This window comes from Scyliorhinus canicula, chromosome 2, assembly GCF_902713615.1.
Source record: "Scyliorhinus canicula chromosome 2, sScyCan1.1, whole genome shotgun sequence".
Taxonomy (NCBI): domain Eukaryota; kingdom Metazoa; phylum Chordata; class Chondrichthyes; order Carcharhiniformes; family Scyliorhinidae; genus Scyliorhinus; species Scyliorhinus canicula.
Window position 1 is genome coordinate 134,794,520 of NC_052147.1, and position 19,686 is coordinate 134,814,205.

Here is a 19,686-nt window from a genome sequence, read left to right on the forward strand (position 1 = left end):
CGTCTCCAAGAGATGCACTCTTTCCCCTCCGCTGCCCCGCAAAATCAAGCTGCCACGTCTTGCGGGACAGCGGAGGGGAAGACGGCAACCGCGCATGCGCGGGTTGGAGCCGGCCAACCTGCGCATGTGCGGCTGACGTCACTTAGGCGCCGCCGTCGCGTCATTTCCGGCGGCCGAGATTTACGGAGTGCCGCTCCTAGCCCCCTGGAGGGGGTAATTAGGGTGCGAGGAGCGGCCTCCGAGGCCGTCGTGAAACTCGGCCGAGTTCACAACGGCCTTCCCGATGCCGCGCCGGAGCAGAGAATTCTGCCCCTTAGCTCCCTCAATATGACCTCCATGTAAGAGTGGGAGATCAAGGGCCTGCTTTTCAATGATTCATCACCATTTCCTCTTTAATGCCACCAGTTCCTGAACTAACTGATGAAAAATCACCAATTTCCATTGTAACTCAACCAACTCAACTCAACTGTACCTTGTTCCCAGCACAAACCCTTTAATATCTCTGGTCCATGAACTATGCATTAATATTTCTGCACAATGTATTAACACACAAATATCTATTTGCCCTCTAATAACTCCTGAATGTCTGTTTGCTGCTCAGAATGTTTAATATGTTTCCTGCTCTAATCCTTGGGTACGTACCTTTGATCTCTGCTCTTACTGTTTTATATATTTGTTCCGTACAGTAACACTTTAATATCCCTGTTCCACACACTAATATTTCTGTGCCAAGTATGAACTATTATACATCTTAGTTCCCTGTACTGGGTCCTGAATAGGACTATTCCCAGTCCTAACGCTTCAATATCGATGTTCCCTGTAATAACATGTTAATATTTCAGCTCCATGTACTAATTCTTAATTATCAACATTTCCTGTGGTAATTCTTCTCTGTCTCTACTCCCTGCACTAACATCTTGAATATCTCTGATCCACTCACTGGTTCCTTAGTATGTATTTCATATCCTAACCCATTAAAATCTTGAATACAATCACTCAGCATTCACTGTCTCCATTCCCCTTCCAACTCTTTAATATCTTTCTTCCCGCAGCAACACTTTCACATTTCTGCTCCAAGTGCTGACTCTTAAATAGCTCCCCTGCCTATTGTACATCTTTGTTCCCTGCTTTAACTCTTTAATATATCTGTTCTCTTCTCTAAGTCTTTAACATCTGTTCTCTGTTCTAACTCTTTAATATCTCTGCTCCCCGCTCCAACTCTTTAATATCTCTGTTCTCTGCTCTAAGTCTTTAATATCTCTGTTCTCTGCTCTGAAGTCTTTAATATCTCTGTGGTCTGCACTAACTCTAGAATATCTCTGTGCCACACACTAACTCTTAAATATTTCTGTTCTCTGCATGAACTCTTTAATATCTCTGTTCCCTCCTCTAATTCTTTAATATCTCTGTTCCCATCGCAAATCTTTAATATCTCTGTTCCCTTCACTAACTCTTCAATATCTGTTTTCCCTCCTCTAGCTCTTTAATATCTGTTCCCTTCTCAAACTCTTCAGTATCTCTGTTCCCTGCTCTAACTCTTTAATATCTCTGTTCCCTTCTCTCACTCTTTAATATCTCTGTTCCCTCCTCTAACTCTTTAATATCTCTGTTCCTTTCTCTAACTCTTTAATATCTCTGTTCTCTTCTCTAACTCTTTAATATCTCTGCTCCCTTCTCTAACTCTTTAATATCTCTGTTCCCTCCTCTAACTCTTTAATCTCTCTGTTCCGTGCTCTAACTCTTTAATGTGGAGATGCCGGCGGTGGACTGTGGTGGGCACCATAAGAAGTCTTACAACACCAGGTTAAAGTCCAACAGGATTGTTTCGAATCACTAGCTTTCGGAGCGCAGCTCCTTTACCAGGCTCCCTTACATCTGAACATTGCTGCTGCATACATAAACAATTAAATCTCTTTCATTCCTGTGGTAATTCCGATATGTCTGTATTCCCTGCACTAACTCTTTACTATATCTGTTCTCTTCTCTGACTCTTTCATATCTCTGTTCCCTTCTCTAATTCTTTAATATCTCTGTTCCCTTCTCTAACTCTTGAATGGCTGGGATTATCCGACACTCTGCGCCGAAATCGCGCCTGGTGCGGGGGTGGAGAATAGCCGTTCACGCCGGAAATCCGGCGCGATGGTGCTTCCGCGATTCTCCGCAGACTCGCCAGTCGCACGTGTGCAGACGATGCGGCGCTGGTCGGGGGCAACTGAAAGAGGCCCCGGCGGTGATTCACCGCAGTCGACCGCCCAAACTCCTGCCGGCGTGGTTTTCATCTGGTACCACCCGGCGGGAGCTCGGACCCGCAGCTGCAGTGGCGGTCCTGGTGGGGGGCGGGGGGAATCTGACTCCAGGTGAGGCCTCAGCGGTGGTCAGGCCAGCAATCGGGGGCCACTGATCAGCGGGCCGTCGCGATCTGAAGGGTGACCTATTGTCCTCCACACGGGCCTGCTGTGTGGCTCTGCCATGTCGGTGGCACCTACGCCGAAATGGGACGCCGCGCGCATGTGCGGCCGGGCCGTCTGGACAGCAGGGCCCCACCGGCAGCCAGAGCTGTGGGACGCACGCCGGGGCCCTGCTAGCCCCCTGGAAAATGGAGAATCACTCCAGACTTTCGAGGAAAAAGTCCAGAGTGATTCTCGCCCGTTTTTCAGCGGGCATGGGGACTTTGTCCCCAAAAGGGAGAATCCCGCCCAATATCTCTGTTCCCTTCTCCAACTCTTTAATATCTCTGCATTGACCAGAGCTGCCAACATTGCCCAAGATAAATCAGTAATCCAGATACCAAAAATCAGTATTTTGGCAGTGAAATCGGCATTTTCATTTCAAAGAAAAAATGCCCACCAATCTGAAGTACAGCTTTACACCTTTATTGCAAAATCTAAAACACAAATGGAAAATGCAAATCCAATGCTTTTACACACATGTACAGGAACCTCGATGCAAGACAATGTAAAGGATCACATGGCACGCATGTGGTGTTATAGTGTGCGGGGCGGAGATGAGAGTGGGCGGGCCTCTGCGCAGGGCCCTGTCTTCCAGCAGCCATCGCCAAGGAAACCAATCGAAGCGTTTCAGGAGGAATGCATTCAGCTTGGCAATCAGCTGCTCTTCCCAGTTCCTCCCCCACCCCCCGACCCCACAAAGCCAGCCTGTTCTTTACAGGGAGCTGCCTCTTCATATTTTTTTTCTTCCCCAAAAATCTCCTCTCGTTTCAATACTCTTCCTTCAGTGCGGTGTCAGGTTGGATTTGACCGAGGGCTGCATAGGATTGCACATTTCAACACGATAAATCATATTGCCTTATTCAAGCAGATTATCCGTATGAAATACTAAAGTCCATGCTAGTTGGCAGCGCTGACTGACTCTTTAATATCTGTTCCCCGCACTAACTCAAGATTATCTCCGTTCTCTGCTCTAACTCTTTAATATCTCTGTTCCCCGCACTAACTCTTTAATGTTTCTGTTCTCTTCCCGAACTCTTCAATATCTCTGTTCTAACTCTTTAATATCTGTTCTAACTCTTTAATATCGGTTCTCCACTCCAACTCTAATATTTAATATCTCTGTTTCCCACACTAACTCTTATATCTTTGTTCCCCGCAATAACTCTTTAATATCTGCTCCCTGCACTAACTCTTTAATATCTCTGTTCTCTGCTCTAGCTCTTTAATATCTCTGTTCTCTGCTCTAGCTCTTTAATATCTCTGTTCTCTGCTCCAACTCTTTAATATCTCTGCTTGCCTCTCCAACTCTTTAATATCTCTGTTCTCTGCTCTAGCTCTTTAATATCTCTGTTTTCTGCTCTAGCTCTTTACTATCTCTGCTTGCCTCTCCAACTCTTTAATACTGTATCTCTGTTCTCTGCTCCAACACTTTAATATCTCTGTTCTCTGCTCTAGCTCTTTAATATCTCTGTTCTCAGCTCCAACTCTTTAATATCTCTGTTCTCTGCTCTAGCTCTTTAATATCTCTGATCTCTGCTCTAGCTCTTTAATATCTCTGTTCTCTGCTCTAGCTCTTTAATATCTCTGCTTGCCTCTCCAACTCTTTAATATCTCTGTTCTCTGCTCTAGCTCTTTAATATCTCTGTTCTCTGCTCCAGCTCTTTAAGATCTCAGATCCTGCTCTAAGATGCTAATGGCTGGGTTGGAGAATCCCCGGGGTAGCTTGATTCTGCCCCGACGCCGGACTCCCTATTCTCCGGCGCCGGTTTTCGGGTGCCGGCGGGATTGCCGCCACGCCAGTCGGGGATCGTTGACAGCCCCCACCCTCCCGCCCCCCCCCCCCCCCCCCCCCCCCACCCCCGATTCTCCAGGCCCCAATGGGCCCAGTGGCCGACGGGTTTGGCCCAGTCCCGCCGGCATGGATTACTCACCTCACACACGTGGGGACCTGACAGGTAAGTGTGCGGGGCCGTTTTGGCAGGGGGGCCAGGGGAATCTGACCCCGGGGGCAGGGCCACGGTGCCCTACCGATCGGTGGGCGGAATGGTTCCGTGGGGGTCTACTCTACACCGTGCCGGGCTCCGCCATATTACCAAGGGGCCGGCGCGGGGAAGGGAACCCCCAAGCATGTGCGGAAATATGCCAGCTGTTCCGCGCATGCGCGAGATCACGCTGGCCAGGACACGTGTGGGGCGTTCCCAGCCGCCTGGAGCTGCGGGGAATTCCCCACTTTCGGGGGAAATTGACGCCTGAGTCGATGGCGCCAGTTTTCCTGCCGGCATGGGGACATAGCCCCATTTTTTAGAGAATCCCGCCACTAATAGCTCCATTTCCTGCACCAACGCATTAATATATCTGTTCCCAATTCTCACACTTTCATATTCCTATCCCCTGCACTGCACATTTAATATCCGCATTCCTTGCTATAACCCTTCAACATCTCTGTGTCCACTCTAACTCTTTAATATCTCTGTTCTCTGCTCAAACTCTTTAATATCTCTGTTCAGCGTACTACCTCTTTAATATCTCTCCCCCCTACTCTTGGGATCTGTGTGTGCGGAGGGAGGAGGGAGGGGGGGGTGGGGTTCCCATTCGGCATGGGGCCTGTGGTGGGTCCCCCATTATAAGAGTACCTGTGGAGGTCCCTTTGGACAGGTGGGCACTCAAGAGTGGGAGGGTGACTCCCTATTACATGGGTCCCTGAAAGTCCCCCTATTACAGAGGTTCCTGAGGGGGTCCCTTTGTTCAGGGGGCCCTGGGATGGGGTGGCGGGTTGTCTTCCTATAACAAAGGTCCCTGAGGGGGCCCCCAATTACTGGGGTCCCTGGGAGAGTGGCGGTTTGGTACAGGGAGGATGGGCATGCAGTGCATTGTGGGGACATGGGACTGGCACTCAGTTGGGCTTTAATGGCCTTAACCAGCATGGCCCTGGCATGGTGGTAGGGTAAGGGGGTTACCCCCTTGACCCTCCATGAGGTCCACCACACCAGCTGGTAGAAACCTCATAATTCCAGGCCCCGGGGATTGAATCACGGGGGGCCAGAGCCTTGGGTGCCAGGCCAGCTAAATGAACACAAGTAGGTCATTAAGACCTATTTGCATTATTTTACATGCTCCAACTGGTGCTCGGTCATAGACTACGATTCCATTGCCAGCAGGGGGTCAGAGCATCGTGATTGGATCAGTGCTCAGCGTCGATCCGATTTTGCCCCCTCGTCTGATTCTCTGTCCCATCGGGGTATGTGATCTGGGCATCTGGAATGGAGAATCCCGCTCATCATTCTTAAGCATGCTTTCAATCTCCTTTTGAACCTCAGCCAAATTTAGTGAACACAATATGTATGGTGTTGCTTAATTGAAACAGAACTTTTTACATCTACATCATGTAAAATCACCACTGTACTTCCTAGTTTGTTCCCACATATAGCTCAATGTGACCATAATAACTCTTTCGGGTCACCTGAAGGTAATTCAGTAATTTATCCAATTTTATTATTACTTATTCATCATTTTTCCCGCCGACCGACGATTCTCCGGCCCAGAAGACGGCAACCGCGCATGCATGGGTTGGAGCCGGCCAACCTGCGCATGTGCGGCTGACGTCACTTAGGCGCCGCCGTCCGCGTCATTCTCGGCGCGCCGCATTGACGCAAGCGCAACTGCAAAAGCGCGCCGCATTGACGCAAGTTTCCCGCAACACCGCACCTAGAGGATGTCATTGCTGGGCGGAGCCCAAGAAAACAGAGAAGCAATCCTTTTCTTGGAGAAGCTTTGGAAGAGAGAAGAGCTGAATTCTGATCTGCCTGACCTTGAGTTCACAATTCTCTCACAGTAGGATAGTTATAAAAGAGTAACATCTCTTTTACTTGGGAACAAGGATGAAGCTGAGACACGCCAGGTAAGCCAGCACTTTGAAGACATTCAGCCAGAGTTTTAATAGGTTCTAATAAGAGCCAAATATATTTTATATATCAAGTATTACTCTATGCCATGCAAATTTTAATGTAGATTGAGATCTGTACGTTTATTTTCTTGTTGTTTAATGGGAAATTAAGTAGTTATGCTAAGGGATAACTGCAAGCTGTTCTTTTCAAGTTAAAGTGAAATAAAAAAGTTTAATATTGTATTCATAATAAAGTTTTGTTTTAGAAATACAATGGGCGGAATTCCCCGCTCCCCAAGTGGCGTGGGAGAATTGTGGGAGGGCCTCCCGACATTTTTTACGCCCCCCTGGCGCCCCCAGCGATTCTCTCCCCCCCCCCCCCCCCTTGGAAGAATCGGCGCTCGCCGTTTTTCACGGTGAACGACGATTCTCCGAGCCCGATGGGCCGAGCGACCGGCCCTTCACGCCCGTTTCACCACGGCAGCAACCACACCTGATCGCTGCATTCGTGAAATGGGCGGCGGATGCCCGTTTAGGGCATCCAGGGGCCCGATTGGGACGGGAGCACTGCGACTGTGCTCCGGAGGGGACAGGCCCGCGATCGGTGCCCACCGATCGTCGGGCCTGCGTCCAAAACGGACGCACTCTTTCCCCTCTGCCGCCCGGCAAGATCAAGCCGTCACATCTTGCCGGGCGGCGGTGGAGAAAGACAGCACCACGCATGCGCGGGTTCGCGCCGTCTGCGCGCTGATGTCATCCGCGAAGCGCCGTTCGGGCGTCATTTCCGGCGGCCGAAGTCGCGGCTGGGAACGACGGGGGCCCGCTCCTAGCCCCCCGGGTGGGGGTGAATTAGGTGTGGGAAGCGGGCCCCGAGGCCGTCATGAACCTCGGCCGAGTTCACGACGGCCTCCGCAATTTTTGGAGCTGCCGGAGAATTCCGCCCATAAGCCCTATTTCTCGTGCAATCACTGCTGGAGTCAATCATTATTTCCGCACAGTCTTACAAATAAACTAAAATATCGGGGCTTTGGTCCAGTATCCTAGCTACTGCTGGGATTTGGTCTGGGATCGCTTATCAACCCATCTCTGAACAGGCCGCACACTCTTTGGCACTTTGTCAGCTACAACCATGGTTTCTTTTTGCCACTTTTTGCCAGGGGCTGGTTTAGCACCCTGGGCTAAATCGCTGGCTTTGAAAGCAGACCAAGGCAGGCCAGCAGCACGGTTCAATTCCCACACCAGCCTCCCTGAACAGGCGCTGGAATGTGGCGACTAAGGGCTTTTCACAGTAACTTCATTGAAGCCTACTCGTGACAATAAGCAATTTTCATTTCATTCATTTCATTTCACTTTAATAAAACATCTGTCTTTTCAGTACTTTTCCTATGATACCGACACTCTGACTTTGTGTCCAACTTTATTACAATGCAAACATTTAGGTTTTCTTATCTCTCTTCCACTCTCATAAGTTTCCTTTTTAACGCGAGGCAACATCTCTTCAATATCTCCAACTTATATCTTCCCTTGACCACCTGTGGGTTTCTCATTTCCCCAGTTTCTATCCTTCACAGGCTGAAAATTATGTCAAAAACCAAACCTTGATTCATGAACCAATTCACAATCATCTGCCATTTCTGCTGCCTGTTTAGCAGTTAGAACCCTTTGCTCTTCTACATCTACCACCAATCCTATTTACCCACTTCGCTCTGTGCAAAGTCCTTGGAGAGAACCTTTTAAGAGCTAACTGAATTCTCATTACTGTCGGAAGTGAGTCTTTAAATTCCTCCAGAATAATCATTTCCCCAAGCGCTTCATACGTTAAATCCATTTTTTAATATATAAATTTAGAGGACCCAATTTTTTTTTTCCCAATTAAGGGGCAGTTTAGCATGACCAATTCCCCTATCCTGCTGATCTTTTTGGGTTGTGGGGTTGAGATCCACGCAGACAAGGGGAGAATTTGCAAACTTCACACAGACAGTGACCCGAGGGCAGGATCAAACCCAGGTCCTCAGTGCCGTGAGGCAGCAGTTAACCACTGCGTCACAGTGCCGCCCTTTGTTAAATCCATTTTTAAAGCCTGTATCCACCTATCAAGATTATTTTCTTTGATTATTTCAAATTCTATCTATGTTTGACCTGGTTCTTAACTTAAGTTTCTAAACTTCTGTCTGTAGGCTTCTGGCACGAGGTCATATGCACTTGAAATGGCTTTTCTCACATTATAATCCCTAGATACCTCTGATCATGATGCAGGGGCTGGTTTAGCACAGTGAGTTAAACAGCTGGCTTGTAATGCAGAACAAGACCAGCAGTGCGGGTTCAATTCTTGTACCGGCTTCCCGGAACAGGCACCGGAATGTGGCGACTAGGGGCTTTTCCACAGGAACTTCATTGAAGCCTACTTGCGACAATAAGCTATTATTATTAAACACTTCACTCGCGCTACCTAACGATTTTGATTGAATCAATAATATGCACATGGTTTTAGCCAATTCAATCGTTTAGCTACTTTCTCAAATGAGATTTGTCTGTCTTTGTCAATGCTTAAACATATTTAAACACATTCCCACTAGGATTTGGGCTTGGGGGGGGTTACTCCTCCCACTGAACTTTCCGTAATGTCTGCCTTTAACTCCAACCTTTTCAGTTGATATACTTTATGCCTTTCCGACGCCCTCTTCTTCAGTTCCATTGTTCAAAGTTCAAATTTTCTCTCCTTGTCTTTCTCTCTTTGCCCTCTCTTTTTACTTTTCTTCTGCCATTGATTCTCTTTCCTTTACTTTTGCTTCTACCATTGCTTCTCTCTCCTTATCGTTTTACTTTGCTTCTAATTCAAGCTATCTCATTCCTTTAGCATGCTGTAATTGTTTAATCTGGCCTGGCTCTTAGCTAATTCCAATTATTCTGGCAGTGTCCCTGGCATCTTTTTGAAATTTAAATGCCGAGCTATCGTTTTAATTACCTCTACCTTTCTCACCCCTGAAGATAAAGGCAACTGCAACTTGACTGCCAATTCCACAAGTTTTGAGTTAACCACCTTTTGTCAACCGCCTGGAGTGATTTCCTCAACACCCAAGAAGCTCTTTGCCTCTGAAAGAGCCATTTTACAAGTGACTCCCTATTAAACTAAGTGTATCGACACCTGAAAGAAAGCAACAGCTCCTCACAGTCACTGTCTTTAAATTCAATAATCCCAAGCCAAACAATGAGTTATACTTTTAAAATCCTGGACAAGTCCCCATATTTGTGAGGTTCCTGGATGAGAACCCAACTATCTGCAATTTGTGAAACTTCGATGAAAGGTGACAGCACCATAGGAGTGATAACAGTGACCAATAGGTATATTTTCTGTTGAAACAAACTTTAATTTGAACACAGAATTAACCACATTAACAACAAACAAATAGCTTTATAGTTAACAGCTCTTCAATCAGAGAAGGACCTCTTAACTTACTTCCTAAATCGGTCACTAAATATTCCAATTAAGCAAACCAATATAGTTCAAATACCACTTCGAATAAAGTTTACACCAATCCTATTTACTCACTTCGCTCTGTGCAAAGACCTTGGAGAGAACCTTTTAGGAGCTAACTGAAAGACACTTCTTGTCAGACTAAAATCCTATGGAAAACTGCAACTTCAGACAGTCCTTGCTCCTCTCCTTAATTATGTCATCTGTACCCAAAGCATAAGGTATTCTTCTGTCTCCTCCCACAATACATCACTTGACCTATTTAACCAGGACACATATAATTTCTCTCATAAATTATCAACAACCCAGGGACATCCTAATCAAAACAATATCCCATTAGTGAGCTATCTGCAAACAACAGAATCTCAAATCTATGAGCAGAACACGCTCCCTCAAAACCGTGGACTACCTCACTTTTGCGATGCCTTAATCACAGCTTTAGCAGACACACTGTCTGTATGGATCTTACCCAGGTTTTCAAAATCACATTACTGTAACAAATATAAAAAATAACAATATTTTACATTCATCATACAGCATATAATATACCCACATCCTGTCCCTCTATCAGACAGTGTATAATATACCCACATTCTACCCTTGTAACAGAAAGTGCATAACATACCCACATTCTATCCCTCTAACAAAGTGTATAATATACCCACATCCTGTCCCTCTATCAGACAGTATATAATATACCAACATCCTATTCTTGTGACAGACAGCATATAATATACCCACATCTTGTCCCGCTAACAGAAAGTGTATAATATACCAACATCCTGTCCCTAAGAGACAGTATATAATATACCCACATATTATCCTTGTAACAAACAGTGTATAATATGCCCACATCCTGTCCCTCTAACAGAAAGTGTATAATATACCCACATTCTGTCCCTCTAACAGACGCTGTATAACATAACCACATTTTGTCCCTCTATAAGACAGTGTCTAATATATCTGCATCCTATTTCTGTAACATACAGTGTATAATATACCCACAACCTGTCCCTCTAACAGACCGTGTATAATATACTCACACCCTGTCCCTCTAACATACAGTGTATAATATACCCCTATCCTGTCCCTCTAACATATAGTGTATAATATACCCACACCTTTTCCCTCAAAAAGACGGTGTATAATATACCCACATCCTGTCCCTCTAACAATGTATGAGATACCCACATCCTGTCTCTCCAACAGACAGTGTATTATTTACACACTTCACACTCCTCTCACAAACATCTCATTGCTCAGACAGTGTTGCTGTCTGGTGTGAAGTTTGGAGATACTGCATACGATATTGATGCTATACATGAGCTGACCAGTTTTGATCTTGACCTGCTCGTCTCTAAAAATGAAATATCAGAGGATTGGGTGTCTCTCAAAATTCACAACGTAATAATGGGTATATTGTGAAATATAATCCACACAATTAAAATGAATTACTTATTCATTCTTAACGCTTCCACATTTGTCTCTTGTTCAGATGTTTTTGAAGCAAAGTTGAATTGTAGGAAAGATACACAGAATATTATTGATTTCTTACCCTCCCTTTCGAACACCTCTGTATGAATGGTTCTGGGGCTGTCTCTTACCTTTGCAATCTGGACACACCAGTTCAGAAGCAGCTGAGAGCCAATGTTATCCTTGTGTTCACGGACGTAGTCCAGCAGGCAGCCATGGGGCATCAGCTGAGTGACCAACTGGATCGTGGGACTGAGGCAAACGCCCAACAGGCGGACCAGGTGTGGATGGTCCATACTGGCCATTATCAGGGCCTCCTGCAAGGAGAAACAACAGGAGGAACCATTAAGCAGGAGGATATGTGTTAAACATCATCTTCTCTGAATGAGATGTACACTGTTCATATAATCATTTCATTGGCACCACGTTCACCAATACAACCAGAAACGGCAGGGCTACTTTGCCTCTGGGCCTTGAATCCTGACACCTATCAGATGGAGTCCAATCAACCTGAACCTGCCTGATTTCAGTGGATCAGGTAATTTACCTTCTCCAGATGCTCACCCACTGCCAGCCAGGGTCTATTGTCTGGAAGTAAAAGACAAAAAGTTCATCCTTTTGCCCAGGAGAACACAGCAGCAAGGTCTGAGGAACATAGCAACAGGAAGAGGCCATTCAGCCCTTCAAGGCCATTATTCCATTCAATGAAAAGATAGAAACACTTGCAGAGATATACTTCCCACATCTCAAAGCATTTTACTTTTCAAAGACGTGTCAAAGCATTTTACAACCAATGAAGTACTTTTCTGAAGTGGAACCACTGTTGTAATGCAGGACACGCAGCAAGCTGTGAAAAACAGGGAGGTGATCTTGTGCACATAATCTGTTTTGTGTGATGTTGTTTGAAGGATAAATATTGACCGGGACACCAGGGATAACTCCTCTGCACTTCTCCGAATCAGTGCCGCAAGAACTTTTTTTTCTCACCGAAATAGACAGATGGGGCTTCAATGCCAATTCTGAACCTTGAACTCTGAAAAATGTGATACTAACTAACTTATCTCTTTTCAGGAGTTAAAATGGAATTTTAAGGGCAGTAAACATCCTCAATATCCTCTGATAAGGACTGACAGATTATGCCTCCAAATTCTGCTTCGGTCTGATTCCCAGATTAACCAGACATAGGCAAGAGGCCCAGACCATATTTATCTTAATTTGATCAGCAATCTTCCCATACTCAATGACAGGCAACTCGGCAAATAGGAGGAGCAGAAAATCCATGCCCTCCTTCTCAGAGCTGAGCAGGGAGCAAGGAAAGGAGGGAGGGAGGCAGCAATCATGAATGATATACAGGGAGTAGGATGATTTCTGTGGGTCCAGGAAAAGCTAATCCTGTTCCTATGGCCCCAGAAAAATCAGAGTCACAGCATTTGCCTTGGAATTCTCCCAGAGGAAATTTTTCTTTGCTACGTTGGGCCAACGGTGTGTTTTCCAGCTGCGGAGGCAGCTCACCATTGGTTACTGGCAGGATCTTCCAGTCCGATGGAAGTCGATTACATTTTGTATGGCAACCATCCCCCCCAGACCCCAAGGGAACCCGCTGATTGGCTAGTTATCGTCTTCCAAAGGTCTTGGATTTGGGAACTATACTTTTGGATTGGACAATATCACCCCTTTCACACTTTTTGTCAGTCCAACAAGGGACAGTACTGGATCTAATTGCGGGTAACAAAGCTGGACAGGTGTTTGTGGTGGCAGTGGAGGAGCATTTTAGTGATCGCGACCACAACACAGTGTGATTTAAGTTTGTTATGGTGAAGGAAAAAGATGGTCTGCAAAAAAATGGTTTGGATTGGGGCAAGGCGTATTTTATTAGAATAAGGCAGAATCTGGGCAACGCACACTGGGAGCAGCTTCTTGTGGGGAAATCTTCAGTGGAGCAGTGGAGGATATTCAAAAAGGAAATGGGGGAAACTACGGGCTAACATGTTCCCTATCGGGTGAAATGTAGCAGCAACAAGCCCACAAAACATAGATGTTTAGGAATATTCAGGACTGGATAAGAAAAAACAGAGAGAGGCTTTTAGCAGGTACAAAGGGAACAAATCAGTGGAGGCCTGAGTGAAGTATAGAATGGGAACTTCAGGAAGCAATTAGAAGAGCAAAGAGGGGGCATGGAAAGGCACTGGCGGGTAGAATTAGGAAGAATCCAAACATATTCTACAAGTGTATTAAGGGGAAGAGGATAACCAAGGAAAGAGTAGGGCCAATAGGGAGCAAGGGGGCAATGTGTGTGTGGAGCAGCATTGGTAGAGTGTTAAATGAGTGCTTCATGGGCAGCACAGTTACGCAGTGGTTAGCACCTCCACCTCATTGCGCCGAGGTCCCAAGTTCGATCCCGGCTCTGGGTCACTGTCCGTGTGGAGTTTGCACAATCTCCCCGTGTTTGCGTGGGTTTCTCCCCCACAACCCAAAGATGTGCAGGGTAGGTTGATTGGCCAAGTTAAATTGCCCCTTAATTGGAAAAAATGAATTGGATACTCTAACTTTATTTTTTTTAAATGAGTGCTTCACCCCTGTCTTCACTCGGGAGGAGGAGGATGCAGGTATAGTATCAGGGAGCACCTGGAGGAAATCCACGCAGACGCGGGGAGAACGTGCAGACTCCGCACAGTGACCCAAGCTGGGAATTGAACCTGGGACCCTGGTGCTGTGAAGCAATAGTGCAAACCACTGTGCTATCATGTTGCCCTTTGATGTAGTTTAAAAGGATTTCTGAATGCCCCAATATATTTAATAAGACAAGGTCCCACATGGGAGACTGATAAAGAAGGTAAAATCACATTGGATCAAGAATAAATTGGCAAGTTGAATCCAAAACTGGCTTAGTGTTAGGAGTCAGAGGGTGGTGGTAGAAGACCGTTTGTGTGACTGGAGGCTGGTTTCCAGTGGCGTACCACATGGATCAGTGGTAGCTCTCTTATTGTTTGTGTTATATGTAAATGATATAAATTAGAATGCGTGCGGGGGCTGATAAGTACGTTTTTGGTTGACCTAAAGATTAGCAGGGTGGTTAATAGTGAGCAAAAAGGTCTTTGGTTGCAGGAAGGTATAGATGGGTTGGTCAGATGGGCACATCAGTGGCAGATGAAATGTAACCCTGAAATGTGTGAGGTGATGCACTTTGGAAGGAGTGACAAAACAAGGGAGTGTTCTGTGAATGGCAGGATACGAGGAATCTCAGAGGAACAGAGGATCATGGGGTGCTTATCCACCGATCTCTGAAGGCAGCAGGACAGATCACTAGGGTAATTAAGAAGGCAAATGGGACAATTGCCTTTATCAGTCATGACACAGATTATAAGAGCAGGGTTGAACTGAACAGAACTTTGTTTAGGCCACAGCTGGAGTGCTGTGTCCATTTCTGGTTGCCTCATGATAGGTAGGATGTGATTGCTTGGGAGAGGGTGTATGTTTTGTTCACCAGGGATTTTGCCTGGGATGGAGCATTTGAACTTTGAAGAGAGGCTGGATAGGCTTGGGTTGTTTTTTAGAGCAGAGAATACTGAGGTGGGACCTGAGTGAGTGTATAAGATTATGAAGGGTATGGACAGGGTGGATAGGAAGCAACTGTTCCCTTTAATTGAAGAGTCAATAATAAGGGGGCACAATTTTAAGGTGAAGGACAGGAAGCTTAGAGGGAATTTCAGGAAAAGAAGTTTCACCCAGAGGGTGGTGGGAATCTGGAATGCACTGCCTGAGGGTTAGTATGTAGATGAGTACTTGAAATGTCTTAACATTCAAGGCTATGGGCCAAGTGCTGGAAAGTGGGACTAGTGTAAATTTAGTGTAGTTTTGTCGATGAAGACTCAATGGGCCAAAGGGCCTCTTCTGTCGTGCATGACTCTGTGACATGGCATCTTTAAACAAAGATATTTAAAAGAGAGAGCAAAAAACAAGGAAAGAGTTGTGGAGAAGCTATGCGGGAAATCATCAGGGACGCAGAGTGAATGAACACTTGGACAAGTGTGAGATGATCAAAGAGAGTCAGCATGGGTGTGTGAAGGATTGGCAATTAGAATGAGCAATCTGGAGGAATGAACTAATAGTCCAGAGACGATGAACTCAAATCCCACACAGGCGGTTTCAGAATTTAATTTCAGTTTTAAAAATAAATTGTGTCATCTGTCACCTTGCTATAAAAATCCAACTGGTTGATTAATATCCTTCAGGGAAAGCCTTTATTCAGACTGGTCCATATGTATTTCTGTTCTCACACCAACATGATTGACTGTGAAGTAACTTAGCAAACCAGTCAGTCAGGCCTGCTCACGGTGGCCATTAAATGTGGCCTTGCCAACAATAATAATAATCTTTATTAGTGTCACAAGTAGGCTTACATTATCACTGCAATGTAGTTACTGTGAAAAACCCCTATTCGCCACACTCAGGCACCTGTTCGGGAACACGGAGGAAGAATTCAGAATGTCCAATTCAACTAACAAGCACGTCTTTCAGGGCTTTTGGGAGGAAACCTGAGCACCCGGAGGAAACCCACGCAGATACAGAGAGAACGTGCAGACTCTATACAGACAGTGACCCAAGCCGGGAATCGAACCCGGGATCGTGCCTCCCATAATGCCTACGTCCTGAGGATGAGTAGCTTATGTCAAATTGATCTGACTGAATACTCTGAGGATGTCGCTACAATGGCAAACAGAAGTGTGTCTATCAAAATTCTCCACACAGATTTAAAAAGACTATTTCAACAGTTCCACAAAGATTATTGGCAAAAATAAAAGCTCATGTAATTGGGAGATGAGTTGCTAATTGGTTTGGAAGTAGGAGACAGAGAGGAGGAATTAATAACAATAATAATCTTTATTCGTGTCACAAGTAGGCTTACATTGACACTGCAATGAAATTACTGTGAAAATAGGATGTAAGACCATAAGATGTAGGAGCAGAATTGGGCCATTCGGCCCATCAAGTTTGTTCTGCCATTCAATGAGATCATGACTGGCAATCACTTGAGGCCTGTTGAGGCCTGTTTAGGGGCACATTGTATTCTTCTCTTTGAAGTTAAGGTATTTTTTTGAGTCATCGGTTAGCTGAGGTCTGTATAAAAGACAGAGAGACTGCGCACAGAGTAAGCAAGCACTTTCCAGGAGACTCATCCGGAGTGAGACTCGTACAGAGTGGAGGATTGAAATTTGGTAATTTGGTGCAGTGAGGTAATTCGGTGCAGAGTGTGAGGAGGTGCTTTTTAACCCTGGTAAGTGACTGGTAAGTAGTCTCTCTTTTTCTTTTTCTTTTTCTTTTCATTGTCTAATTTATTTATTTTATTTTGAAATTGTAGTTGTTTAAGTTTACCAAGGGTTTAAGACATGGCAGGAGATCCCAGACCTGTGTCATGCTCCTCGTGTGCGATGTGGGAGCTCAGGGACATGTCCACTGTCCCTGGCTCCTTCACGTGCAAGAAGTGTGTTCAGTTGCAGCTCTTGTTAGACCGCTTGACGGCTCTGGAGCTGCGGACGGACTCACTTTGGAGCATCCGCGATGCTGAGGAGGTCGTGGATAGCACGTTTAGCGAGTTGGTCACACCGCAGGTGAAGGTTACTGAGGGAGATAGAAAATGGGTGACCAAAAGAAAGAGCAAGAGTAGGAAGGCAGTGCAGGTGTCCCCTGCGGTCATCTCCCTGCAAAACAGATATACCGCTTTGGATACTGTTGAGGAAGATGGCTCACCAGGGGAAGGCAGCAGCAGCCAGGTTCATGGCACCGTGGCTGGCTCTGCTGCACAGCAGGGCAGGAAGAAAAATGGCAGGGCTATAGTGATAGGGGACTCGATCGTAAGGGGAATAGACAGGCGGTTCTGTGGACGCAATCGAGACTCCAGGATGGTATGTTGCCTCCCTGGTGCAAGGGTCAAGGATGTCTCGGAGCGGCTGCAGGACATTCTGGGGGGGGAGGGTGAACAGCCAGCTGTCGTGGTGCACATAGGCACCAACGATATAGGTAAAAAACGGGATGAGGTCCTACAAGCGGAATTCAGGGAGTTAGGAGTTAAACTAAAAAGTAGGACCTCAAAGGTAGTAATCTCAGGATTGCTACCAGTGCCACGAGCTAGTCAGAGTAGGAATGTCAGGATAGATAGGATGAATGCGTGGCTTGAGAGATGGTGCAAGAGGGAGGGATTCAAATTCCTGGGGCATTGGGACCGGTTCTGGGGGAGGTGGGACCAGTACAAACCGGACGGTCTGCACTTGGGCAGGACTGGAACCGATGTCCTAGGGGGGGTGTTTTCTAGAGCTGTTGGGGAGGGTTTAAACTAATGTGGCAGGGGGATGGGAACCAATGCTGGAAGTTGGAAGGTAGTAAAACAGGGACAGAAACAAAAGGAAGTAAGGGGAAAAGTGCAAGGCAGAGAAGACATAGTCAGAAATCCATAAGGGCGACAGTACAAGATACAGTGACTGAGGGGAGCACAGTGAATAGGCCCAGTAATAACAAAAGGAATAAAACTGGAGATGTTAAGATTCAAAACAGAGGTAAAAAAACCAACATAAGTGTACTTTACCTGAATGCTCGTAGTATTCGGAATAAAGTAAATGAGTTGGTGGCACAAATCATCGTGAAGGACTATGATTTAGTGGCCATTACTGAAACATGGTTAAAGGATGGTCACGACTGGGAGTTAAATATCCGAGGGTATCAAACTATTCGGAAGGACAGAGTGGATGGTAAGGGAGGTGGTGTTGCTCTGTTATTTAAGGATGACATCCGGGCAATAGTAAGGGATGACATCGGTGCTATGGAGGATAAGGTTGAATCCATTTGGGTGGAAATCAGGAATAGTAAGGCGAAAAAGTCACTGATAGGAGTAGTCTATCGGCCACCAAATAGTAACGAGATGGTGGGGCAGGCAATAAACAAAGAAATAACTGATGCATGTAGAAATGGTACAGCAGTTATCATGGGGGATTTTAATCTACATGTCGATTGGTTTAACCAGGTCGGTCAAGGCAACCGTGAGGAGGAGTTTATAGAATGTATCCGCGATAGTTTCCTAGAACAGTATGTAATGGAACCTACGAGGGAACAAGCGGTCCTAGATCTTGTCCTGTGTAATGAGACAGGATTGATTCATGATCTCATAGTTAGGGATCCTCTCGGAAGGAGCGATCACAATATGGTGGAATTTAAAATACAGATGGAGGGTGAGAAAGTAAAATCAAATACTAGTGTTTTGTGTTTAAACAAAGGAGATTACAAGGGGATGAGAGAAGAACTAGCTAAGGTAGACTGGGAGCTAAGACTTTATGGTGGAACAGTTGAGGAACAGTGGAGAACCTTCCAAGCGATTTTTCACAGTGCTCAGCAAAGGTTTATAACAACAAAAAGGAAGGACGGAAGAAAGAGGGAAAATCGACCGTGGATATCTAAGGAAATAAGGGAGAGTATCAAATTGAAGGAAAAAGCATATAAAGTGGCAAAGATTGCTGGGAGATTAGAGGACTGGGAAATCTTTAGGGGGCAACAGAAAGCTACTAAAAAAGCTATAAAGAAGAGTAAGATAGAGTATGAGAGTAAACTTGCTCAGAATATAAAAACAGATAGTAAAAGTTTCTACAAATATATAAGACAAAAAAGAGTGGCTAAGGTAAATATTGGTCCTTTAGAGGATGAGAAGGGAGTTTTAATAATGGGAAATGAGGAAATGGCTGAGGAACTGAACAGGTTTTTTGGGTCGGTCTTCACAGTGGAAGACACAAATAACATGCCAGTGACTGATAGAAATGAGGCTATGACAGGTGAGGACCTTGAGACGATTGTTATCACTAAGGAGGGAGTGATGGGCAAGCTAATGGGGCTAAAGGTAGACAAGTCTTCTGGCCCTGATGGAATGCATCCCAGAGTGCTAAAAGAGATGGCTAGGGAAATTGCAGATGCACTAGTGATAATTTACCGAAATTCACTAGACTCTGGGGTGGTCCCGGTGGATTGGAAATTAGCAAACGTGACGCCACTGTTTAAAAAAGGAGGTAGGCAGAAAGCAGGAAATTATAGGCCAGTGAGTTTAACGTCGGTAATAGGGAAGATGCTGGAATCTATCATCAAGGAAGAAATTGCGAGGCATCTGGATAGAAATTGTCCCATTGGGCAGACGCAGCATGGGTTCGTAAAAGGCAGGTCGTGCCTAACTAATTTAGTGGAATTTTTTGAGGACATTACCAGTGCAGTAGATAACGGGGAGCCGATGGATGTGGTATATCTGGATTTCCAGAAAGCCTTTGACAAGGTGCCACACAAAAGGTTGCTGCATAAGATAAAGATGCATGGCATTAAGGGTAAAGTAGTAGCATGGATAGAGGATTGGTTAATTAATAGAAAGCAAAGAGTTG

The 19,686-nt window shown here is 45.6% G+C and overlaps 1 protein-coding gene across 1 annotated transcript in view; it reads right to left on the reverse strand.

Annotated features, from left to right (window-relative positions):
• Nucleotides 1–19,686, reverse strand: part of LOC119958521 (receptor tyrosine-protein kinase erbB-4-like) — a 1,233,387-nt gene that overhangs the window by 297,079 nt on the left and 916,622 nt on the right. Inside the window, exon 20 of the mRNA XM_038787050.1 lies at nt 11,413–11,598. Within this exon, the coding sequence (XP_038642978.1) occupies nt 11,413–11,598 (186 nt within the window). The remainder of the gene's footprint in view (nt 1–11,412; nt 11,599–19,686) is intronic.